Raw genomic sequence first — 27,864 nt, forward strand, 5'->3', positions numbered from 1 at the left:
AAAGTGAGGTCTGGGGAGACACCCCTCAGACGCACCAAGAGACACACTAGTGAGCACTGCTTAAGTGTTGGAACCCACAAGAAAAGTGTGGGGGATCAGAGACCGAACGGAGGATCGGTCAATTTTAACTCACAGCATTTATAGCGAGGCCGGTGGGGGCTTGGGTGTGTGCCAACCCTTGCCTAGGTGACGAGTCCACCATAGAAGAACGGTCTAGCTAAAGGACAGAGGGGTCATACCTGAATGGCCACAACAACACATCGACGGATCAAGAAAGTAAAGGAAGGTTTGAATGACTGTAGCTGTCACTGTTTGCTCGCGCTCTCTCTCTCTCCCTCCAACAGTTACAACAAAAGAATCAACAACTACCTCAGCCTACATGAACTGAACTGAACTTTAGACTTTCCCATGATAATTCATTATCCCCTAGACAACGATAGAGCTTGTTTATTATTGATTATTATTATACCCACACTTTTAGGTTTAGTATTGCTAACGTGTATTATCTGTATATTTGCATTGTTGATATTGATTTGTATATTTTACTAATGAACACTGTTTTGAAAATAGTACCAGACTCCAATGAATACTTCTATCTTTGCTGGTAAGACACCCAGTTACGGAGTACATAACAATAGTCAACATGGCTTTGTGAAGGGAAGATCGTGCCTCACGAGCTTGATTGAGTTTTTTGAATAGGTAACAAAAGAAATTGATGAGGGTAGGGCAGTGGATGTGGTCTACATGGACTTTAGCAAGGCATCTGACAAGGTTCCTCACGAGAGACTCATCCAGAAAGTCATGAGGCATGGGATAAGTGGAACCTCAGCTGTTTGGACAAAAAATTGGCTTAAAGAAAGAAAGCAGAGGGTAGTTGTGGAAGGAAAGTATTCTGCCTGGAGGTCGGTAACCAGTGGAGTGCCACAGGGATCTGTTCTGGGACTCCTGCTATTTGTGATTTTTATAAATGACCTGGATGGATGGGTTGGTAAGTTTACGGATGACACGAAGATTGGAGGAGTTGTGGATGGAGCTGTAGGTTGTCGAAGGTTACAAGAGGATATAGACAGGAGGGAAGTTTAGGGAAGACATCATGAGTAAGTTTTTTACACAGAGGGTTGTGAGTGCCTGGAATGACTTGCCAGGGATGATGGTGGAGGCTAAAACATTGGGGGTATTTAAGAGCCTCTTGGACAGGCACATGGATGAAAGAAAAATGGAGGGTTATAGGGTAGTGTGGGTTTAGTACTTTTTTTTAAGGATTATATGGGTCGGCACAACATGGAGGGCTGAAGGGCCTGTACTGTGCTGTAGTGTTCTATGGTTCTATGGTTTAAAGTCCATGTAGACAACATCCTCTGCCTTGCTTCATCAACTTTCCTGGTGACTTCCTCAAAAAACTCAGAAAGATTGGTTATACATGACTTACCATGCACAAAGCTATGTTGACTATCCCTAATCAGTTCATGTCTATCCATGTACTTATACATCTGGTCCTTTAGAATACCCTTCAATAACTTATCCACTATTGGTATCAATCTCCTCATCCTATAACTTTTTGGCTTATTCTTAGAGTCCTTCGTAAACAATAGAACATTAGCTATTCCACACCCCACTCCCCCATCCTTTTGGCACCTCACTCATCGCTAAGGACATTTTAAGTACATCTACTAGGGCCACTCCAATTTCAGCACTAGCCTCCCACAGGGTGCTGGCTGACTCTAGGAATTTATTCACGCTAATTTGCCTCAATACATCAAACACCTCCTTCTCTGTAATCTGTATACTATTTACTTTTGAGCTTCAGGTAAGCAAGGAATTTCATTGCACCTGGTGTTCATGAGAATAAACAAATTAGAATCTGAAATCTGAATAAATACCATACAACCAATGAAGAACTTCTGAAACAAGGGTAATACAATAATGGTACACAGGAATACACAAGGCTAAATTCAAAATTGCCTTTGTGATTCAAGATGGGGGATAATTTTTCCAGTTTCATAATCCTGGCAAGGAACATCACACACCTGGACTGCACAGAGAAAATATCTGTATAAAGTAGCCACCAACTGTGCTTTATCACATAGCCACATTACTGAAGACCGAAAAAACATAACTGTAGAAAGTTAGCTATCTTAATTTATTAAAGAACATGATTAAGATCTGATTTCTTAGCTTTCTGCCAGTTAATATATCTTGCAAATGGAGCAAAATATGACAAATACTGCAAAACTAATTTCAATGGCATCATTCAAGAACAGGAAGGTTGTTTGGGAGAGGCTGTAAGGAGATAGGAGTACACTCAAAAAAAAATTAAGAAAGCAAGAAGGGTACACAAGTTATCTCTGGCAGATATGATAAAGAGGAATCCTAAAATATTTTAACTATAAAGAAAGCAAAAGGCTAACTAGGGAGTGAGTACAACCCCTTAAGGATCAGTTTGGTGATGGTCCTATATAAGGAACCAAGGAAACAGGTGAGATCTTCAATGAATACTTCTTGCCTGTATATATTATGGAGAAAGACTATTCTGGAAACTAGTGAGTTCACAGAAGGGAACAGTAATTACAGGCAGGACTGCAGGGTGAATGGGCAGAACTCTGGGCAGTGCAATTAACAGAGCGATTTGGGATACAAGTAGATAGTTCCCTGAAGAGGGGAACACAGACAGACAGGGTGGTGTAGGCATATTATGTTTTCTTTCATAAGCCGAGGCACTGAGTATGAGAGTGGGAATGTGATTTTACAGATGAGCCTGTTTCTATGGTGTACCACTCTATGACTATGATATAGAAATAATTTGAAACATTAGAAACTGATACAGAAAGGTATAGGCATAGATGTAAAAAGAGGTTTGTTTATTATTATTAAACTGAATATTGAGTTCCAAAGGCCATAATATGCCCATACAAGTTAGATAATGATGTACTGTACTTATGCTGGGCATCACTGGAATGATGCAGGAGGTCAAAAATAAAATAGATTGGAGTAGGATTAAGAATTACATTTATAGTTAATTGAAAGCTCAAGATCACCTTTGCAAACTGAATGAAGGTGTACTGCAAGTGGACACTCAATCTGTAATTCATTTCTCAAATATAGAGGACAAGATGAGCAACAATTGTAATAGACTACCTTTGAGGATATGTAAGTGAATTGCTGCTTCTCCCATAGATCCATGGCAAAAATACTTTGAGAAGCGCACATTGCTGGAGATGGAAAAATGGGGCAGGCAATCTATGAACCCTTTAACAATGAAAAGGAAGGGAGGGGAACATAATAGACCTTAAGACCCTATGACATAGAAGCAGAATTAGGCCTTCCTCACCACCAACTCAACCTGCAAGTTAACCTTTAGGGTGTTCTGCCGAAGGACTCCCTTGGGAGGGATTCCTAAGTCCTTTTTCATCTCAAATTTTTGGACTTTCTCCCCATTAAGAAAATACTCTGCACATTTATTTCTTATACCAAAGTGCATGGCCATGCATTTTTAACATCGGATTTCACTTGCCACTTTCTTGCCCATTCTCCTGATCTAAGTCCTTCTGCAGCCTTCTTGGTTCCTCAACACTACCCATGCTTCCACCAATCTTCATATCATCTGCAAACTTAGCAATAAAGCCATCTATCTATTCCAAAATCTAAATCATTGATACACAGCATAAAAAGAAGCAGTCCCAAAACTGACCCCTGCAAAACAACACTAGTCACTGGCAGCCAACCAGAAAAGAATCCTTTTATTCCCACTCGCTACCTCCTACCAATCAGTCAATGCTCTAACCATGCCAGTAAATCTCCTGAAATAACATGGGCTCTTAACTAGGTAAGCACACGTGTGGCACCTTGACAAAGGCCATCTGAAAGTCCAAATATAAAACATCCACTGCATCCCCTTCATCTATCCTACTTTTAATCTCCTCAAAGAATTCCAACAGGTTCATCAGTCAAGGAAACCTTAAGGAAACCATGTTGACTATGTCCTATCCTGTCCTGAGCCACCAAGTACTCCATAACCTTATCCTTAACAATTGACTCCAACATCTTTCTAATCACTCAGGTCAGGCTAACTGGTCTATAATTTCCTTTCTGCTATCTTCCTCCTCTCTTAAAGAGTGGAGTGACATTTGCAATTTTCCAGTCCTCTGGCACCATGCCAGAGTCCAATTATTTTTGAAAGATCACTACTAATGCCTCTACAATCTCTATTGCTACCCTAGGGTGCAGTTCATCTGGTCCGGGTGACTTATGTACCCTTAGGTCTTTCAGCTTTTTAAGCACCTTCTCCTTTGTAACAGTAACTGCACTCACTTCTCTTCCTTCACACCCTTCAACATTTGACACAGTGCTAGTGTCTTCCACAATGAAGGCTAATTCAAAATATTCATTTAGTTCATCTGTCAACTCCTTGTCCCCGTTATTATTTCTCTAGCCTCATTTTTGATATACTACATCCACTCTCATATCTCCTTTATTTTTTTACATACTTGAAAAAGCTTTTATTGTTTGTTAGCTTGCTTTCATATTTCATCTTTTCCCTCCCAATGACTTATAGTTGCTTTCTGTAAGTTTTTAAAAAGTTTCCCAATTCTCTACTTTCCCACTAATTTTTGCTTTGTTGTATGTTCTTTCTTTTGTCTTCACGTTACTTTGACTTCCCTTGTCAGCCACGGATGTATTATTTTACTATTTGAGTATTACATTATTTTTGGAATACATCTGTCCTGCACTTGCCAATTTCCCCCAGAAACTACAGCTATTGCTGTTCTGTTGCCATCCCTTCCAGCATCTCCTTTCATTTATTTTGGCCAACTCCTCCCTCATACCACTGTAATTTCCTTTACTCTACTGTAAGTCAGACTTTACTTTCTCCCTTTCAAATTTCAAGTTGAACTCAATCATATTGTGGTCACTGTCTCCTAAGGGTTCTTTTTACCTTAAGCTCCCTAATCATCTCCAATTCGTTATATAACACCCACTCCAGTATTGCTGTTTCCGTAGTATGCTCAACAACAAACTGCTCTAAAAACCCATCTTCTAGGCATTCAACAAGCTTACTCTCTTGAGATCGATCCACTACCAATCTGATTTTTCCCCAATCAAACTGCATGTTGAAATCTCCCATGACTAACATGACATTGCCCTTTTGACAAACCTTTTCTATTTCCTGTTGTAATCTGTGGTCCACAACTCAGCTGCTGTTGTGAGGCCTGTATATAATTGCCATCAGGGTATTTTTGCCCTTGCAATTTCTTAACTCAATGCACAAAAATTCAACATACCCGATCCTATGTCAGAACTTCCCATTCTTTACCAGCAGAGCCACACCACTCCCTCTGCCTGCTTTCCTAACCCTCCGATATAATGTATAACCCTGGATACTCAGCTCCCAACTACAGCCATCCTTCAGCCACAATTCAGTGATGGGCACAACATCATACCTGACAATCTATAATAATACAAGATTAACCATCTTATTTCTTATATTCCATGCATTGAGATATAACACTTTGAGTACTGTATTTGCTACCCTTTTTGATTCTGCACCCCTAATGCACTGATACTCACCCTGCTGGCTGAAATTTTGTCCAACCATCTGCCTGCCCTTCCCTGACAGTCTGACTGTGCGCTATCTTTGCATTTTACCATCTGTCCTATCCTAAGTCCCTTCACTCCGGTCCCTGCCCCCTGCCAAATTAGTTTAAACCCTTCCCAACAGCTCTAACAAACTTGTCCACAAAAATATTGGTCCCCCTCAGGTTCCGGTGCAATCTGTCACTTTTGCACAGGTCATACCTCCACCAGAAGAGATCCCAATGGTCCAAGATCCTGAAGCCCTGCCCCCTGCACCAGCTTCTCAGCCACACATTAATCTGCCAGATCATCCTGTTTCTACCCTCACTGGTGTGTGGCACAGGCATCAATTCAGAAATTACTACCCTGGAGGTCCTGCTTCTCAGCTTTCTGCCTACCTCTCTAGCATGTGGCTCATGATGAAATCCCCTTTGAATGGTGAAAATTAAAAGATGATCCATTCAATATAGAGGCTAACAAATACAAGGTCAGAAAAGGAGATCCAATATACTGTTTCAGGCTGGGCAGAGCAAAGATGCATGGAAAAGTGCAAGAAATACAGATATTGTTTTAAATTACTGTTTATTATGTACAGAGAAACCCATGGTTAAAGAAAAAGGAAAAACAGCTTAAAGACCCTGATTAAGTTTGACTAACTGATGTTATCTAATCCTCTGAAGTTTATCATGTAAAAAGACTCACATGTTTTAAATTTGTTTGGTTACAAATTTCCCAGATTTCACTAAATACAAATGGGACTTGTGGTAGAGAAAAACAAATATGTAAATGCTACAAATATGGACCCCTCCGAGAACATTGTCAAGATGATGGAAGCTTCTTGGCAGAATTGGACAGTACCGTCAAAGAAATCACGCAGAATAATTGCAGTGCACTTGTAAATAACATACGCTGCACAAGCAAGTGAGATGCAGCCACAGTGCTCCTTTGGTGGAGAAAGAAACACTTAAGGTGATCGATCAAGTTGTCCATCAAGAAAGCAGATGAGTGCAGTTGGAAATGTTCTTACCCTGCCATCAATCTCCTGACTTGTGTTTTGTAAATAGTGGAAAACTTTGGTCAGACTGTAAGTGAGTTGTTCTTCAAAAGAGACAATGAATTATGGATCAGCGTAGTGGCAATATGCCAATTGGTAACTGATTTTATTATTGTCACTAAGATACAGTGAAAAGTCTGTTTGCATGCCATCCACATGAGATCATCCAATACACGAGTAAATCAAGGTAGTACAAAAAGCACAAAAAAAGCAGAATGCAGAATATAGTGCTTAAAGTTACAGAGGAAGTACAGATCGACAGATAAATTGCAAGTGCCATGATGACGCATACTGAGAGTGCAAAGAGAGAATGACTAGGTGGGAGGACTCCTTGATTATATTGGTACATTCCCAAGGAGGCAGGAATTGTAGACAGAGACTGTGGGGAGGGGGAAGGAAGAGTTTGTTTTTAGCGAGATACTGGGCTAGTTTTGCAACTATCTGTAATTTTTGAGGTCTAGGGCAGAACAAACTGTGTTGCATCCAGATAGGATGCTTTCTATAAAAGCTGGTGAGGGTCATCAGGGGCATGCCAAATTTTCTTCACCTTAGAACACCGTAAGACGTAGAAGCAGAATTAGGCCATTTGGCCCATCAAGTGTGCTCTGACATTCTATCATGGCTGATTTATTATCCTTCTCAACCTCACTCTCCTGCCTTCTCTCTGCAACCTTTGATGCCCTGACTAATCAAGAAATTTTCAACTTCTGCATTAAATATACTCAATGACTTGGCCTCCATGGCCATCCATGGCAATGAATTCCACAGATACGTCACCCTCTGGCTAAAGAAATTTCTCATCTTTGTTCTAAACAAATGTCCCTCTATCCTCTGGTCCTAGACTCACCCACTCTAGGAAACATCCTCTCCACATCCACTCTAGGTGCTTCAATATTCAATAGGCATCAATGAGATTCCCCCTCATTCTTCTAAACTCCAGTGAGTACAGGGCCAGAGGTATTAAACACTCCTCAAATGTTAACCCTTCCATGCTTAGAATAATTCTTGTGAATCTCCTCTGGACCCTCTGCGATGCAAGCACATCTTTTCTTAGATAACAGGTCCAAAGCTGCTCACAATACTCCAGATGTGGCCTCAGCATAACATCCTTGCTCTTTTATTCTAGTCCATGTGAAATGAATGCTATTCTGTGGAAGTCGAGTCAATGGTGGGCTCTCTTGGCCATCACACCCATGTGGTTGGACTAGGACAAATTGTTGATATTTACAACTCTGAAATTTAAACTCTCAATCATCTCCAGCTCACTGCTATTGATACAAACAGGGGTGTATACTCCACCACACTTTCTGAAATCAAAGATCAGCTTTTTCATTTTACTGACACTGTGGGAGAAGTTGTTGTTTTGATACCATGCCATTCAACTATTTCTTCCCTGCACTCCATCTCACCATTGTTTGAGATCAGGCCCACTATGGTAGTTTCATCTGCAGACTTGTAAATGAAGTTAGGGCAGAATTTGGCAACAGAGAGTGTATACAGAGTAAAGTAAGAGTCTGAGGGCACAGCTCAAACTGTCAGTAAGACTGACTTCTATGATAGTGGAGACACAAGCAAAGTAGACCCCAATCACTTCTGCACTTGCAAACTGGGCTCTACCAACTCTCCGTTATTGTGTGGCAATTATTTCTGACATGGACAAATGTATCTGTTACAGTATCTGTGAGAATTACATGTAGAATTTTTCCTCATTAGTTCAAAATGACAACATGGCTATCAAGATTTGGCCACCTTGGTTGCAATTTTTGTTGATGGACATCAGCATTTTGAAACCAGAATACACTTTGCTTCCCTCATTGCTTCACCTAACTAGTGTTTGACGTAAAGAATTGCTTTGGTGGCAATCAACACAGATGATTTTCTTGTCCACGACAGATTCCCCAACAATTATAGAATTAAGAATTAATGTTAGAAATATCTACCTTGTTCTGATATGATACTAATCTAGTGAGACTTCCTGGAGGTCTGCACTGCCAATGGGACTGGATATACCAAGATCAGATTAGAAGAGTCTAGAATATTGTCTAAAATGTTTAATTCTGTGAATATATCTAAGAAAGCAAAAGTCTTAGAAAATCTGCAGAATCTAAGATATAATCAGAAAATGCTGAAATACTCAGCAGGTCAGGCCACTTCTATGGGAAGAAAAGCAGAGCTAATGTTTCCAGTCAAAGACCCGTTGTTAAAATTGTGAAGCTCGTTAATTTGCAAGAAGACATACCCAAAAGGACAGGTTAGGCATGTCCTCCAGTCACAGAGAGGGAAAAAGGAAGAAGAGATAAAAATAAAACAAACTGAGCCAATTCCACAGATGGATGACTAAAGAAGACTACATCAATTTAATTGAAGTTGTAGAATTCAATATAAAGTCCTGCAGAAACGTAAGGAACACTCTGAAGTAAAACGAATATTAAAGCAAGGAAAGATTAGATTCCAAACTCTGTATCCTGCTAAACTGCAAATGTTTTATGAAGAAGGGACGCAACTGTATCAGACAGTGGAAGAGGCGACAAGAGACATGAAGGCCAGAGGGTTGCCCGTCAGCATGATCAAACCGAGGGAAAGCCTGGCTGAGTAGTTATCCCGATCTGCTTGGGAAATAGTAAGAGAACCGAGAAAGCAGGGGACGGGAGGAGGGTGAGAGAAGAATATCAGGAAGAGACTGTGAGTTTTCCAAAGACAGCACTCCCCACCCCGCTCCAGAAGAGCCAAAAGGTTTGGCTAACTTTAAAAGTGTTGATAAGCTAAATGGAAGCAAAAATAGATAGTGCTATACTTATCTCAAGAAATACTTATTATAATGTGGATTTTATATTACTCATTTTTTAATTCATTCATTCACTCCTTTTTCCCTACTTAAATGAGAATATATATATGGGAGGAGTACACAGGGAAATCTTTTCTGTGTAATGGACATAGATTTTTTTTCACTTACTTTTATGGGGACTGTAGTAGGGGCCCTCAACTCACAGGTAGGAGCAGCTATCCCCCACGGCTAGACATTTACTCTAGCTCAACCCAGGGTCATCTACTAGAGATCTCAGCCTTGGAATCACACTTTCGTTGCCTTTTTATTATTATTCACGTTTCTTGGTTCTTATTTGTTCAGTGAGTAGATCGATTAAGTTTCATTCTGCTAATTTCAATTATATATTGACAGATAAATACACATGGCTAAGGACAAAGTAAAATTCATTTCTTTTAATGTTAATGGGCTGTTAAATCCAATCAAACACAGTAAAATTTTATCAAAAATGAAAAAAGAATAAGCCTATGCAGTATATTTACAGGAAACTCACTTAAGTGATAATGAGCATGGAAAACTAAAGAGAATGGGCTTCACTAATTTGTTTTTTCCTCATATAAATTAGGACATGGGACATGCTTTCTTATCTCAAGCAAGCCAAATTTTGAAAAAGTATTTGAAATGGGAGATAAGGAGGGCAGATATATGTTGGTAAGGGGGAATTTAGACGGAAATTCAGTTACTCTATTGAATATATACGCACCCCCAGGAAGTGATATTAGTTTCTTTCAGAAAATTACTAATATTATGGTAACGGAAACAGAAGGTCTCTTGATATGTGGGGGAGAACTAAATTTACAATTTCAACCAAACTTAGACTCTTCCAATAGAAAAACCTATGAAACAAAATCCTTACACAAGGAAGTTAATACACTTTTTGAGGATGTTGGTCTAATTGATATATGGAGGGATTTTTTCCAGACAGAAGGGATTACACTCATTATTCTGCCCCCCATTCTATAAATACAAGAATAGGTTATTTTATAACATTTGGAAAAGACAAAGACAAAATAAACACCCGTGGAATTGGGACAATAGATGACCATGCACCTATATACTTATCTGTTGATTTTGACCTACAACCAAAGAATACTATTTGGAATCTAAATTCCAGTCTACTCAATGATCCCTACTTTAAGGAACAAATTAAAAAAGAAATTGGTCTTTACTTAGAATTCAATGATAATGGAGAGCTTTCAAGTCCTATTCTATGGGATATGCTGAAGGCTGTCTTAAGAGGGAAATTTATAGCAATATCTTCATATATGAAAAAAAGAAGGAATAAAACATTAGAGGAATTACAAAATAGCCTGAAGGAACTAGAAAAAAACACAAATTGAATTTGGCACAGGATACATTAGAGAAAAGTTTAAAAATTAGGAATGAAATTAATAGTTTGGCTACGTAAGAAATAATGAAAAAAATTAATGTTTCTGAAACAGAGACATTATGAAAGTGGATCTAAGTCTATGAAAATACTGGCGTGGAAACTGAAATAAAGGATAGCAGAAAATACAATTCATATCCAATAACAAAAATGATAAAAAATAAGCTAAGTGGGATTCAAGAAGCTTTTGAAGTGTTTTACAAAACTCTATATTACAAAGTTCCGGGGGAAGCATAACCCAAATTCACACATTCCTGAATTCTCTAGAGTTACCCACTTTAAGTGAAGAACAAAATAGAACAATGACTGCTGACTTAACTGAAGTTGAACTAAAAGCTGAAAATAGTAGGCTTAAATTAAGCAAGTTATGAGAATCAGATGGATATACGGCAGAGTGGTATAAAGAATTAAAAAATGAGTTAACTGGGCTTTAAAAAAGGCACAAATGCAAACCCAGCTGGAAAGAAACGATAATCTCAGCTATTCCAAAAGAAGGCAAGGATAAAATGGAATGTGGGTCATTTAGACCAATATCCATTCTTAATGTAGATTATTGATTATTTACCTCCATCACAGCCAAACGATGAGAAGAGTTTCCACCTATACTGATACATAAGGATCAGACAGGTTTTATACAACACCAAAAACAAGACAATATACAAAGGACACTGCACATTCCAGATCATATACAAAAAAATAAAATCGAAGCAATAGTGATAAGCGTGGACGCTGAAAAAGCATTTGATTTGGTTAACTGGAATTTCCTTTACAGAGTTTTACATAGATTTGGTTTCCAAGACACAATTATTAAAACTATACAGACATTACATGACAATCCTACTGCTAGGATTAAAATCAATGGATATTGATATAGTTTGAGAAAGGGGCACGAAACAGGGTTGTGTATGGTCACCCTACTCTTCGCATTATATCTGGAACCATTAGCTCAATACATCAGACAAAATGAAGCTATCAGGGGAATTACTATTAAAGGGGCAGAGCATAAATTGGCCTGTTACGCAGATGACATTTTGATCTATCTAGGGCAACAAACGTATTCTTTACCTAAATTGATGCAATCCTTTGAACAATAGAACCATAGGACATTACAGCACAGAAACAGGCCTTTTGGCCCTTCTTGGCTGCGCCAAACCATTTTTCTGCCTAGTCTCACTGACCTGCACCTGGCCCATATCCCTCCATACCCCTCTCATCCATGTACCTGTCCAAGTTTTTCTTAAATGTTAAAAGTGAGCCCACAGTTACAACTTCATCTGGCAACTCATTCCACACTCCCACAACTCTCTGTGTGAGGAAGCCCCCCCAATGTTCCCTTTAAACTTTTCCCCCTTCACCCTTAATTCATGTCCTCTTTTTTTTCTCCCCTAGCCTCAATGAAAAAAGCTTGCTTGCATTCACTCTATCTATACCCATCATAATTTTATATACCTCTATCAAATCTCCCCTCATTCTTCTATGCTCCAGGGAATAAAGTCCTAAACTATTCAACCTTTCTCTGTAACTCAGTTTCTCAAGTCCTGGCAACATCCTTGTAAACCTTCTCTGCACTCTTTCAACTTTATTAATATCCTTCCTGTAATTCGGTGACCAAATTCGGCCTCACCAATGCCTTATACAACCTCACCACAACGTTCCAACTCTTGTACTCAATACTTTGATTTATAAAGGCCAATGTATCAAAAGCTCTCTTTACTACCCTATCTACCTGTGACACCACTATTAGGGAACACTTTGTATCTGTATTCCCAGATCCCTCTGATCTACTGCACTTCTTAGTGCCCTACCATTTATTTTGTATGTTCTACCTTGGTTTTTCCTTCCAAACTTCAATACCTCACACTCATCTGTATTAAACTCCGTCTGCCATTTTTCAGCCCATTTTTCCAGCTGGTCCAGACCCCTCTGCAAGCTTTGAAAACTTTCCTCACTGCCCACTACACCTTCAATTTTTGTATCATCAGCAAACTTGCTGATCCAATTTACCACATTATCATCCAGATCATTGATATAGATGACAAATAATGACAGCGTCCCTGTGGTACACCACTAGTCACAGACCTCCACTCAGAGAAGCTATCCTCCACTACCACTCTCTAACTTCTTCCGTTTAGCCAATGTTTAATCCAATTTACTACCTCACCATGTATATCTAGCGATTGAATTTTCCTAACTAACCTCCCAGGTGGGACCTTGTCAAAGGTCTTACTGAAGTCCCTGTAGACAACATCCACTGCCTTCCCTTCATCCACTTTCCTTGTAACCTCCTCGAAAAACTCTAATAGATTAGTTAAACATGACCTACCACGCACAAAGCCGTGTTGACTCTCCCTAATAAGTCCCTGTCCCTGTCTATCTAAAAACTTGTAGATCCTATCTCTTAGTACTCCTTCCAATAATTTACCTACTGCTGATGTCAAACTTACCAGCCTATAATTTCCCGGATTACTTTCAGAGCCTTTTTTAAACAACGGAACAACATAAACTATCCTCCAATCCTCCGGCACCTCACCCATAGGTACTGACATTTTAAATACATCTGCCAGGGCCTCTGAAATTTCAACACTAGTATATGGTCAATTATCAAGATACAAGATCAACATAGATAAAACCCAATTACTTTCATATAACTATAGCCCACAAAAAGAAATTGAAAGTAGATATCCCTGGGCACAGCAAACAGAGTCTTTCAAATATTTGGGCATCATTATGCCAAAAGATTTGACAAAATTATCAGAATGAAATTATCAGCTTATATATAAAAAAAATTAAGGAAGATATAACAAGATGAAAATAAATTCCTTTTTTCAGTCTCAGTTCAAGGATTGGATCTATTAAAATGTATATATTGCCCAGACTATTATATCTCTTTCAGACCCTACCAATAGAGATTAATCAAAATCAATTCAATGAATGGAACAACATGTTATCAAGATATATATGGCAAGGTAAAAGGCCTAGAGTTCATCTCAAAACTTTGCAATTAGCCAAGGAAAAGAGGGGATGGGGCCAACCTTCTCTTAGAGATTATTATTTTGCAGCACAGTTGAGAGCTGTGATATGCTGGTGCAACCCATCATATGACGCTCAATGGAAAAAGATTGAGGAGGGGATACTTCCTATCCCCATACAGGCAATTTTGGCTGACAACAACCTACAAAGGTACATAAATACTATTGATAACCCATGGGTGAAATGGATTCTTAAAATATGGAAAACTATTATAAAAGAATATAAACTAGAGGGAGATATTGAAATTCTTAAATGGTGTGCATATGACTCAGATTTTACACAGAATAAATTGGATGCTAGATTTAAGGACTGGACAGCTAAACGAATAACAGTTCTTTGCAATATAATGAAAGAAGGAACACTGTTCAGTTTTGAAATGCTTAAAGAGAAACACTTATTAGAAAATAATTGGTATCTGCAGATGCGACAGAATGTTAATTGGACGGTTAAAAATGTAACCAAGGCAAGTACATATTTGATAGAGCTATTTAGAAAAGCATATAATTCAGATAACAGTAGTAGAATCATTTCAAGCGTGTAAAAGGGTTTGTCAAATCTTAAAACACATTTGACTTCATATATTAAAACAAAATGGGAGAAGGAAGGAGGGATAATTATATCTGAGGAAGAATGGACAATAATATGGAGGTATCAATGGAAGTGTACCAGTTCACAGAAATGGAGGGAGTTTGGATGGAAAAACTTGATAAGATATTTTATTATGCCCTCTCAGAAGTCCCATTATGATAGTAACCTCCCTGTTTGCTGGAGAAATTGTGGAAATCAAAATGCAAACCATTATCATATTTTCTGGGAATGCCCCATTATCAAAGACTATTGGAGTAGGATACACAATGCCCTACAAGACATCTTTAAATGTGAAATACCCTTAGAAAATAAGACCATATATTTTGGGTATATACCTCAAGAATGGTTGAAAAGAGATAAATATTTAATGAATATACAGCTGGTGGCTGGTAAAAAAACCCTTACCAGGAAATGGTTATCACAGGAGAGACCTACATTAAACGCATAGATCAAAATTACAATGGACATTTACAAAATGGAGAAGGTAACAGCATCTGTTAATCATAAGTTGGAATAATTTGATTATTGGGAAAATGGTTTAACTACATAACACCTCATAGGCCTGATTTTATTCTCAAAAATCAATGAATATGTTGTTAAAAAAAGATCACTCCCTTGTACATAGTTTTTTCCTTTTGCTTGTTCTTTCTTTCCTCTCTTTTCTATAAGTGTACACCTCAGATAAATATTACATGGGGATTTGTGGTAAATATGACTAATATGATATATATATATGTGTGTGTGTGTGTGTGTGTGTGTGTGTGTGTGTGTGTGTGTGTGTGTGTGTGTGTGTGTGTGTGTGTGTGTGTGTGTGCGCCCTTAACTCCTGGTGGAGTCGTCCGGGCACCGTCATGACAAGCTTTTTGCACTGATCTTTTGGTGATTGCTCATCGTACGGCGTGTCTTGGGCATCCGAAACCTGGCGGAGCCCGTCCCTCTCCAGGTATTTGGAGCCAGCTGGATTTGAACTTGGGAGCCTTCGCTCTGAAGTCCGGCACTGATGCTACTACACCACCAGCCGGCAATATATACATACAATATCTGAAATACATCTTATGGAAGTGTTTGTTTGATGATGAACTTCAATAAAAAATAAATTACAAAAAAAGGAATAGGTAGCATTTGAGAATCGTCTTGGTCAGTTGAAGCAGTTTATAATTGCCATTGTAGCTACAATTCACTGATAGCAGAGTGCAGGTTCAACAGAATTATACCAGTGCTTAAGAGGACAAATTATATAAGTCTAACTTGTATTGTAATAATGAATTTAATCAGATGTGAGGTGATCTTACCAACTGCCTGAAACAATAAAGGCATTTTATAAGGTAAAACAATAATCTACTGCCAACAAGAAAATATAATGCTAAAATTGGAAAAGGCTATTTTATTTTCTCCACAAAATATAGTAAAAATTAGCTGCTTCCAATAAAAGGTTTTATATATCAGATGAATTCAATAGTTTAAGAGTAAGACTGTGTGGAACTAATGCAATACTAAACACACCACTGATTTTGATTCTGACACATACTAAAGGAACAGTGATGGGCTATGCAAATTTACTGCATAATAACAGAGAAGGTAAATGATACTATTTGAATTGAGACTTACCTTAACCATTCCTGATACAATTAGATGAATCCCTCGTGGCTGTTCTCCTTGGTGCACAACAACATCGCCATAATCAAAGTAAAGCAGTTTTGCTCTGTACTAAAGAAAGGAAAATAGCTAAAATTCAATGTCAAATGTACAGTACTAAAAGCAATAAAATTACATCCAGTACGTAGCATATGTATATCTAATTAACTCTGAACTCACAACTAAGATGTTAATGCAGTCAATGATGTATCAAACCAGACCATCTTCTTTATCTTACCCTTCCAAGGGTTCCACAGCTGCCTAATAGGGCACTGCAACACAGAAATAGGCACTTCAGCCTATCTAATCTGTGCCAGCCTAGTTCCCTGCAGATATCCTTAAATATTTCATCTTTCACCCTAAATCTATGTTTCCTAGTTCTAGTTTCACCCAACCTGAAGAGAAGAAGCCTATATACATTCACCTTATCATAATTTTGTATACTTCCATAAGATCTCCCCTCATTCTATTCAACCCATGCCTGTAAATCAGGTCCACAAGTCCTGATAACATCTGTATACATTTTTTCTGTACTTTTTCAAACTGATTGATAGCTTTCTGTAGGTAGGTGATCAGAACTGCACACAATATTCTAAATTAGGCCTCACCAATGCCTTATACAATTTCAACTTAACATCCCACCACCTGTACTCAATACTTTGGTTTATGAAGGCCAATGTTCCGAAAGCTATCTTTAAGATCTTCTGTACCTGTGATTCCACTTTCAATGAATTACAGATCTGTATTTTCATATCCCTTTCTTCTACTGAACTCAGGAAATCAAAGTAGTACATCTTTGATCTGCTACAACACATTCCCAACGCTTTGGAATGGCCTTTAGAAGTAGCAGGAGCAATGACTATCTTCTATTCAGAGGAGGCAGTATTTCAGTCTAGTAGTTGAAGCTGGTGATGATCATTCAAAAACTGTACCCCATGAATTCACACTATTGCAAAGAAAATTGGCTTTGGCTCAATAATACATTCAGAATAATGAGGAAGGACCACATATTTTGTGTAACCTGCATTGTGTTAAATTGGTGTACCTTAAGTGTACATATTATTCAATTTCTCCCCTATACTACTGACTTGAGTTTAGGATGATAACATGGGAAAATGTCTATCAATTAGTGACCATCTATTTCTACATAGTTGTAGAACATGCACAAGTTGGCTGCTCTAGTAGTCAGTGAAATGAGTAATTGTAACTCTAATGGATGTTAATATCAAGCCTTGTTGGAAGAATATTCAAACTGCGTCAATTCATGCAATCAACGCTCATCTTCTATGAGAGCCCTTGGGTGGCAACCAGCTTTGGTCAGAAGCTTTCAATGCGTGCATGTTGCTCCCACTGATACACAATACAACTTGGTGCTCCTCAAACCCTGAGCAATGCTTATTACAAAAAGTTTTTATTCATCTCTAAAACATCATTGGATAACTAAAGAAATGTTACATTTAAATAATGTTTTACTGACCAGCCAGGAATTGTAGAAAGTCTTGGAACTTGAGGTACTTAGAGAGGATACAAAAGTCTCTTCTTCAAAAAGAGAAAGTATAGAAAACTACCAGTGACTAAGCAATAATAAGCACCAACAATATGTTGTCTTGCACTTTGAAACCTATCTCCTCTGCTGACTACAAGCACATCTTTAGTAAATATCATTTTACCTCTGATGCACCATTAATAATTCTAGGAGACTGGAAGTGAACGATAGGCTTTTATTAACAGTGAAAAGGGAGCACAACATGTCGAAGACTGAGGGAGGAGCAGTGCCCCAATCACCTTTATACAGGGGTCTGTGGGAGGAGTCACAGGAGCAGTCAGCAGAGGGGCGTGTCCAGACAGGTAAACATAGTTTACCACAACCTCTCTATATAAAGAGGAATTTTTGGAGCTTCCTGTAACAGCGTAGCCTATACCAGGGGTCGGCAACGTTTACCACTAAAAGAGCCAATATGGACCCATTTCCCACAGAAAAGAAAACACTGGGAGCCACAAAATGAAATAACACTGCATACAACGGGTTTTTTTTTTGCCTTTATGCTATGTATAAACAAACTATAATGTGTTGCATTTATGAAATTGATGAACTCCTGCAGAGAAAACGAAATTACATTTCTGCATGCAACAAAAACATTTTGAACTCCGAAAAAAAGACGTTGGGTTGAAGGTTACTACATAGTTAGCCTACCTTGGATCGAAGAATTAAAAGAATGCGCGCACTGGCGGGTGTCAGGCATTGGCAGTTGTGATGTATATTAATAGCGATAAAAAACACGTTGTAGCGGTGTAGCTCTACACGCAGCGCTAAAATAAAGACTGCAGTCAAAGGTAACTTTATTCGAACTAAACAGCCTTGCTTTAAAGCCTCGCTCAACCCGTCCCCGTGGGCGCGGATGCTCCAAAAGACACGTACTCACAAACCCCCGTAGGCTATCTCCCTTAGTCGGAACGGTGGCTAATTGTGAGCCGGTTCGGATGTGCCAGGAAACGGTGTCTCCGCAAAGTTTTCATATTGTACAAGATCACCATAATCTTCAAATTTCGAATTACATTTCAAAAGCTAACAAACCACGGGGAGCCGCATCACAGAGATCAAAGAGCCGCATGTGGCTCTGGAGCCGCAGGTTGCCAACCTCTGGCCTATACAAACATGATCTCCATTACATGTAAAATTTTATAAATATACAATATGTTAATTAAGTAATAAATGTGACCCACATACATCATTATCTCATTCTTTCAAGATTTCCTTGCTATCCTACTACATATTTCATTGAAATGGACAGCCTGGAATCTATCAAAAATTCTAATAAGCATTTTAATAACTTTAGTAAAATGAAACTACACAAATCATACTGGTGAACACCCTTTGGCTGGTTTTAAATTTAGGTTTGCTGCTTATTACCTCCATATGATGCCCCACCAGGTCTGTAGACATCTATATGCACAACAATAATTGTTGGAAAGATATGCTTCTTTCATTGAGGAGAGCCATGAGGAGATTAAAGGTCGGTGTATGTTTGACAGGAAGTTTCAGAGCAGATTCTGGGATATGCTTTTCCCAGTTATAAACTGGGAAAAGTTATAACCTTTTTCAGTCGAAGCAAGAGGCTGAAAGTGGAAGACTGAAGCATCACGGAGGGAAGGTCATTTTTCTTTTCTTTAACTGATCAGGGAAAAGAGGCTAGACTGCGCAGGCGCGTGACTTAGCACGCCAAGATTTAAAAGGAAGACCGCCATATACAGTGGCCATCATTGTAGCGGCCATCGTTGGGGTGAACTGAGTCGGAGTGGGACGGTTTTGGCTCAATCAGGCTTTGGCGAGAAACAGGCAGAGATGAGGGTAGGTTCCGGTAAGTTTCTGCTTTCCTTCTTATTTTTTGTTCAGACTAGAGAATATGCCAGGCAGGATATTGGAATGCTCCTCTTACAGGATGTGGGAAATCAGGGAGACCTCCGGTGTCCCTGACAATGACACCTGAAAGAAGTGCATCCAGCTGCAGCTCCTAATAGACCGCGTTAGGGAACTGGAGCAGGAGCTGGATGACCTCCAGATCATTTGGGAGACTGAGCAGCTTATAGATAGTAGCTTCAAAGAGGTAGTTACACCTAAGGAACAGGACACAGGTAATTGGGTTACCATCAGGCAAAGGAAGGGGAAAGGGCAGGTAGTGCAGGGTTCCCCTGTGGCCATTCCCCTCCAGAACAGGTATACGGATTTGGATACTGTTGAGGGGGGATGGCTTACCTGGGACAAGCTGCGGCAATCGGATCTCTGGCACTGAGTTTGGTTCTGCAGTGCAGAAGGGAGGGAGGAAGAAGAGGAGAGCGGTAGTGATAAGGGACTCCATTGTCAGAGGTACAGACAGGAGATTCTGTGGTCGTGACAGAGACTTATGGATGGTTTGTTGCCTCACAGGGCCGGGGTCAGGGATGTCTCTGATCGCATGCATAGCATTCTGAAGTGGGAGGGTGATCAGCCAGATGTCATGGGTCACATCGGTACCAATAACATAGGTAGAAAGAGTCTGGAGGTCCTGAAGAGTGAGTACAGAGAGCTTGGTAGGAAGTTGAAAAACATGACCTCAAGGGTAGTAATCTCCGGATTGTTGCCTGTGCCACGTGCCAGTGAGGGTAAGAGAAGGCTGCTCTGGCAGATGAACACATGGCTGAGAAACTGGTGTAGGGGGCAGGGTTTCAGATTTCTAGATCATTGGGACCTCTTCTGGGGCAGGTGGGATCTGGGGCAGGAGAGACGGGTTACACCTGAACTACAAGGGGACCAATATATTTGCAGGGAGGTTTGCTAGTGTTATTGGGGAGGGTTTAAACTAGATTTGCAGGGGGATGGGAACCAGAGTGCCAGAGTAGGTAGTGAAACGGGGGTAAAAATAAATGATGTTAGTAATTCATGCAAAGTCACAAATAGTAAGGTTGTGTGTGGTGGTAATAATCTTCTGAGGTGTGTATATTTCAATGCAAGGAGTATTGTGGGAAAGGCAGACGAGCTGAGGGCCTGGATTGACACATGGAGTTATGACATCATAGCCATTACTGAAACGTGGCTACAGGAGGGGCAGAACTGGCAGCTCAGTGTTCCACAGTTCCGATGTTTCAGACATGATAGAGGCAGAGGGATGAAGGGTGGGGGCTGGCATGGTTAGTTAGGGAAAATATTACAGCTGTGCTTCGGCAGGTCAGATTAGAGTGCTTGTCTACTGAGGCCATATGGGTGGAGCTGAGAAACAGGAAAGGTATGACCACATTAATAGGGTTGTATTATAGACCACCCAATAGTCAGCGAGAATTGGAGGAGCAAATCTGCCGAGAGATAACAGACAACTGCAGGAGACAGAAAGTTGTGATTGTAGGGGATTTTAATTTTCCACACATTGATAGGGAATCCCATACTGTTAAAGGTCTAGATGGGTTAGAGTTTGTAAAATGTGTTCAGGAAAGTTCTCTAAATCAATATATAGATGTACCAACTAGGGAGGATGCAATATTAGATCTCCTATTAGGAAATGAGTTAGGGCAAGTGACGGAAGTGTGTGTATGGGAACACTTTGGTTCCAGTGATCATAACGTCATTAGTTTCAACTTGATCATGGATGAAGATAGATCTGGTCCTCAGGTTGAAGTTCTAAACTGGAAAAAGGCCAAATTTGAAGAAATGAGAAAAGATCTAAAAAGCGTAGATTGGGACAGGTTGTTCTCTGGCAAGGATGTGATTAGTAAGTGGGAGGCCTTCAAAGGAGAAATTTTGAGAGTGCAGAGTTTTGTATGTTCCTGTCAGGGTTAAAGGCAAAATGAATAAGAATAAGGAACCTTGGTTCTCGAGGGATATTGGAACTCTGATAAAGAAGAGAGAGATGTATAATATGTATAGGCAACAGGGAGGAAATAAGATGCTTGAGGATGCTTAAGAAAATACTTAAGAAAGAAATCAGGGGGCTAAAAGAAGACATGAGGTTGCTTTGGCAGTCAGGTTGAAGGATAATCCTAAGAGCTTCTACAGGTATGTTAAGAGCAAAAGGATAGTAAGGGATAAAATTGGTCCTCTTGAAGATCAGAGTGGTCGGCTATGTAGGGAACCAAAAGAAATGAGAGAGATATTAAATGGGTTTTTTGCATCTGTATTTACTAAGGAAACTGGAATGGTGTCTATGGAAACATGGCAAACAAGTAGGGAGGTCATGGAACTTATACAGATTAAAGAGGAAGAGGTGCTTGCTGTCTTGAGGCAAATCAGAGTAGGTAAATCCCTAGGACCTGACAGAATATTCCCTCGGACCTTGAAGGAGACTAGTGTTGAAATTGCAGGGGCCCTGGCAGAAATATTTAAAATGTCGATATCCATGGGTCAGGTGCCGGAGGATTGGAGGATAGCTCATGTAGTTTCGTTGCTTAAAAAAGGCTCAGAAAATTATAGGCCAGTAAGTTTGACATTGGTAGTAGGTAAATTATTGGAAGGAATACTAAGAGATAGGACCTACAAGTCTTTGGACAGACAGGGACTTATTAGAAAAAGTCAGCATGGCTTTGTGCGCAGTAGGTCATGATGAAGGGAAGGCAGTGGATGTTGTATACATGGACTTCAGTAAGGCCTTTGACAAGGTTCCGCATGGGAGGTTAGTTAGGAAGATTCAGTCGCTAGGTATACATGGAGAGGTAGTAAATTGGATTAGACATTGGCTCAATGGAAGAAGTCAGAGAGTGGTAGTGGAGGATTGCTTCTCTGAGTGGAGGCCTGTGACTAGTGGTGTGCAACAGGGAGCAGTGCTGGGTCCATTGTTATTTGTCAACTATATCAATGATCTGGATGATAATGTGGCAAATTGGATCAGCAAATTTGTTGATGATACAAAGACTGGAGGTATATTGGAGAGTGAGGAAGGTTTTCAAAGCTTGCAGAGGGATTTGGACCAGTTGGAGGAATGGGCTGAAAAATGGCAGATGGAGTTTAATGCGGGCAAGTGTGAGATATTACACTTTGGTAGGTCAAACCAAGGTAGAACATACAAGATAAATGGTAGGACACTGAGGAATGCAGTAGAACAGAGGGATCTGGGTACAGATACATAATTCCCTAAAAGTGGCATCACGAGTAGACAAGGTTGTAAAGAGAGCTTTTGGTACATTGGCCTTTATAAATCAAAGTATTGAGTATAAGAGTTGGAATGTAATGGTGAGGTTGTATAAGACATTGGTGAGACCGAATTTGGAGTATTGTATGCCGTTTTGGTCACCTAATTATAGGAAGGATATTAATAAGATTGAAAGAGTGCAGAGAAGGTTTACAAGGATGTTGCCGGGACTTGAGAAGCTGAGTTACAAAGAAAGGTTGAATAGGTTAGGACTTTAATCCCTGGAGCGCAGGAGAATGAGGGTGATTTGATAAAGGTGTATAAAATTATGATGGATATAGATAGAGTGAGTGCAAGCAGTCTTTTTCCACTGAGGCCAGGGGAGGAAAAAACAAGAGGTCATGGGTTAAGGATGAAGGAGGAAAAGTTTAAAGGGAACATTAGGGGGGCTTCTTCACGCAGAGACTGGTGGGAGTGTGGAATGAGCTGCCAGATGAAGTGGTAAATGCGGGCTCACTTTTAACATTTAAGAAAAACTTGGACAGGTATATGGATGAGAGGGGTTTGGAGGGATATGGCCCGGGTGCAGGTCAGTGGGACTAGGCAGAAAAATGGTTCGGCACATCCAAGAAGGGCCTAAAGGCCTATTTCTGTGCTGTAATGTTCTATGCTTCTATGGATTTCAAAGTAAAGATCTTCATGGAAGCAAAAACCATTTACATCTTCCACAAACCCCAACCTGTACTCTCTGCCTTGAAGGAAGTGATTGAGAATAAACTGCATCAAAATAAAGCGATTTGGTATTACATCACGCATTATGAGGCATGACTGGGCAGCTCCTATTTGTTGATATACCAAAGCAAAGCAGGGCAGTGGGGCTTCGTGATGACTACAAGGTCATGGTAAATCACTGTACAAGAGATTAAACCACTGATGAGGATTTATTTGTTGCTTTGGCTAGTGGAAAGTTCTTTACTAAACTGGATTTGATCACAGCCAGTGTCTACTCGACAAATGACACCCACAAAGGGCTCCACGCAGATTTGAACCTAAGTTTCAACAGCATCAGTGATTTTTCCAGCATACCATGAAATATATTTTGCAGCGGCTACACTGTGTCATGATCATAGACAGATCCTGAGTTCAACAGGATCTGTTAAAAACAACCTTTGAAGAAGAACAGAGTTTTCCCTCAAGAAGCATTTGAAAACTGTCTCAAAGGCATATAATAATCATAAAATTCTTCAAGAATGCTAAATAATTAGCAGCATTGAACTGATAACAATTTAATCATGGAATGAACCAATTTAGCATAAAACAAAGCGATTAGAATCAAGAGTTAGGTTTAATATCGATAGTATATGTTGTAAAATATGTTGTTTTGCAGCAGCAGTACATTGCAATGTATTAAAAAGCCCTATAAATTACAATAATTTACATATACATATATATAAAGAATGAAATAAGTAGTGCAAAAGGGAAAAAAAGTAGTGAGGTAGTGTACATGGATTTGTCCATTCAGAAATCTGATGGTGATGGGGAAGAAGCTGTTCCTAAAACATACAGTGTGTGTCTTCAAGCTCCTGTACCTCTTCCTTGATGGAAGCAATGAGAAGAGGGCATGTCCTGGGTGTGGGTCCTTAATGCAGGATGGCATCTTTTTGGGATGTCACCTTTTGAAGATGTCCTTGATGCTGGGGAGGATAGTGCCCATGGGGAGCTGGCCGAGTTTGTAACTTTCTACAACTCTTACCAATTCTGTGCCATAGCACTTTCATACCAGACAGACAACCAGAGGTCAGATGTGAAGTAAACAAAGACACTGGACATTTTCTGGAATATGGTTGGCATCTCATTGCCCTCAATAGCAAATAGAAGAGCAAACCTGGACTGAAGTGTTAAATCTGAGCTGTTTGGACAAATCAAGCTTATGCTTTGGTGTACTTGATTGGCTCAGCAATAACAACTAAGGTACTGCTTAACTGTTGAAGTGAAAGATGCTTATGACAGTGTAACATCCAATAATCCAATGGTGGGATGGACCAGGATTGGACTGTTAATGTGGTATCATCTCACTGGAGAACAGAATAAATAGGAGATAGGTGTTAAAAACATATATTAATTCCTTACCTGGTGTGTGTAAGAACCTAGATGGAGGTGCCCTAAGTTCATGACTCAGATAAGAAGTTAATTGCATGATGCTGTGTTTAAGTACATGAAGTATTAATGCAGATGGAAGAGAAGCAAGGTGAATGCAAAGCTAGCCATATAAACAGTCGTTTGAAGCATTAACACACATAAAAAGAGGAGTTGTATTAAACGCAGCTTAATAGTAGCCATTTGTCCATTGTGTCAGATGGTACCCTATAAAAGACAATGGGATCAACAAACACCTATGGTAGTAGAGCACGTAAAAATCCTGGAGAAGGTCATGTCCAAACTGTAACAATGCAGAATCTAAGTAAAACTAGCAAAATTTCCATTCCTGCAAAGATCAGTGGAATTATGAGGCTAATGAATTGATGCTAAGGGCCTAAACCTGACTCAGCTCAAGGTATTAATTTGCTAGCACCCGCCAATATGGTACAGCTCATTTCACTGTTGAGTTGTTGAATTATTATGGACTTCCTTGCCAACATGGCTACAGTAACTTGATATTATTGAAAGCTGAGGCCAGATGGCCCTGGTTTACATGGCATGAAGATGCATTTCATCAGTACAAACCTTTGAATTGTTAATGGATAGCACAAATGCATCATCTTACAAGTAATACCATTAGCTTTAGAATCATAGAGCAATGCAGCATAGGTCAATGCCCTATGGTCCAACAAGTTCATGCCAACCATCCAGCTAGTCCCACTTTCTGTGTTCAGCCCAAATCCCTCTAAGCCCCACCCCTCCATGTACCTATCCAAGTGCTTCTTAAACAATACTACTATTCCTGCCTCAACCACTTCTCCTTGCAACTCGTTCTATGCACTCAAACCCTTTGTGTGGAAAAATTATCCTGCAGGTCACTTTTAAACCTTTTCTCCTCACCTTAAATCTATGCCCCCTAGTTTTAGACTCTGCTACTGTGGTGAACTACATATACCTGTCTGGACACGCCCCCTGCTGACTGCTCCTGTGGCTCCTCCCACAGACCCCTGTATAAAGGCGATTGAGGCCTGAGCCCGGCCTCTCAGTCTCCAGGATGTAGTATGGTGGTCAACCACTGCTTGTTCCTTCTTCCAGTCAATAAAAGCTGATATCTTGCCTTTACGCCTCAGTGTGAGTTATTGATGGTGCATCAGCTACCCTGGGAAAAAAAGTTACTGCCCACTTTATCTATGTTTCTCGTAATTTTAAACATTTCTATAAGGTTGTTCTTCATTCTCCTATGTTCCAAGGAATAAAGACCTAGCCTCAACAATCTCTCCCAGCAACTCAGACTCTCTAGTCCTGGCAGCATGCTTGTAAATCTTTACTGCACTTTTTTCAGTTTAACATCTTTCCTATGAGAAGGTGACCAAAACTATACACAGTACTCCAAATATGGCCTCATTAACCACATGTACAACTGCAACGTTATGTCCCAACTCCTTTACACAATGCCCTGACCAATGAAGGTCACTAATACTCGCATGACCGAAAATCTAATTTGCTGACATACTTCAAATCCTTTTGACCTTACATCAATCAATCAACACAATCTGCACATCAACAGCTCCAGCATTGAGAATGTTGAGTGGACTTTAACCTCGTTTGCCAATATTGAGAAAAGACATTGTCACAATCATTCATTGTCTTTTTTTCTTTCCAAAGGTGTCTCAATTCTAACTTGCATACAAAACGTACCTCACACAGTGACCTAAAAGGAATCTGCCGAGTTGTTTTTAAAACATCAACCTTGCACTCAACTGCCATTGTTCAAGACTGTTTACAAACATCAACTCCAGTTTATAATAGATTGAATAGGCTTCTCAAACCTATGGAAAAGATGTTGGGAGATGTTTCAGACATCCAAAGATTTCTGGAGAGGTTGTCAACCATAAGGGATCTTTGTCTTATGAGGAAAATAAACACAGACTACCTCTTACCTTCACTATTTTCAATATTTCTAGCAGAGGCTCTTGAAGGTCAAGTCCATGAAAACTCAGATCCTCTTTATGAAATTGTAGCATAACAAATTACATATGCTCATGATCATCTGCCTTCAACAGGATCTATTACTCTTACATGAAGGTACCCCATACAGTAATAGAAGGTGCAAGGGAGACTTGACCATCTAAGTGAAAATATCTCAACTATTTTTGCTAACTGGATAAAAAAAAAAATCTCTAAAGAGGGCAGAATAATTCCTTGAACTTATTCTGGAATTGAACAATCTACTTCAGCCCAGAAGTTAACAATTGCTATAATATGAAATGATTAGGTAGCTATTATCTGTATTCAATAATTCTTCCTTCTATTCATCAATGTGCTACAGTAATTCAGTGACATGCACTGTATAATTTTGAGAAAAATAGTTAAAGAAAACATCAATAAATAAATAAATACCTTAATGAACTCAATCCGCTTCTCTGCATTATGCAGCCAAGGCAAATTTTTTAGCAGTTCTTCAGCAGTTGGTGGTTGTATGGAAGAAGGAAATTTCAGAAGACGCTTCATCTTTACTTCAATCATCTATTTCACAAAAGCAGCCAGGAATAAAAATCTAATGTAGAATAGTAGCAAAAAACATGTGTACTAAAACTTTACTATACTGCATGCACTGAGAACCTGGGGTGTGGTGGGAAGGGAGTGGGGGAAGGAGATTGGGTGCTTGTTAATCAAATGTACCAGTTCGTTATGAGTTCAGTATGTTTGCAATTAATTATTAATACAAAGGTTAGAGAATAAGGGAACTGTTACAGAGCATTTACTAATAAGTTGACAACCATCACTAAGCAGGCAAAAAGACACAAGTAATGTGCAATGCAGAGGATTCCTGGGTGCTTCCATAGCAATGTCCTGATTTTGGCCAGGGAACTCCCTTGGCAGCACCCTACATCTGTCTAAGTGCAGGTTGATGAGGAGTGTCACTTTGGGAAGTGCTGAATCTGTGGGTTTATACTGTATTACTATAAAAACTTGGCAATATGTTACTCAGTCATAAAATTTAGTACAATTGTTATACTTCTGTGGTGGCTAGTTGTTCAGT

General features: G+C 39.5%; 1 protein-coding gene across 2 annotated transcripts in view; it reads right to left on the minus strand.

The window, feature by feature from the left end:
* Positions 1-27,343, minus strand: part of LOC132397184 (sodium/hydrogen exchanger 10-like) — a 56,049-nt gene extending 28,706 nt beyond the window's left edge. For both annotated transcript variants that reach the window (XM_059975595.1, XM_059975594.1), the window contains exons 1-2: positions 27,222-27,343; positions 16,063-16,161 (exon numbers count right to left, since the gene is read on the minus strand). In XM_059975595.1, coding sequence (XP_059831578.1) covers positions 16,063-16,161; positions 27,222-27,332 — 210 coding nt within the window. In that variant the 5' untranslated portion in view covers positions 27,333-27,343. The remainder of the gene's footprint in view (positions 1-16,062; positions 16,162-27,221) is intronic.
* Between the last annotated feature and the right edge of the window lie 521 nt (positions 27,344-27,864).

This window comes from Hypanus sabinus, chromosome 7, assembly GCF_030144855.1.
Source record: "Hypanus sabinus isolate sHypSab1 chromosome 7, sHypSab1.hap1, whole genome shotgun sequence".
Lineage (NCBI taxonomy): Eukaryota > Metazoa > Chordata > Chondrichthyes > Myliobatiformes > Dasyatidae > Hypanus > Hypanus sabinus.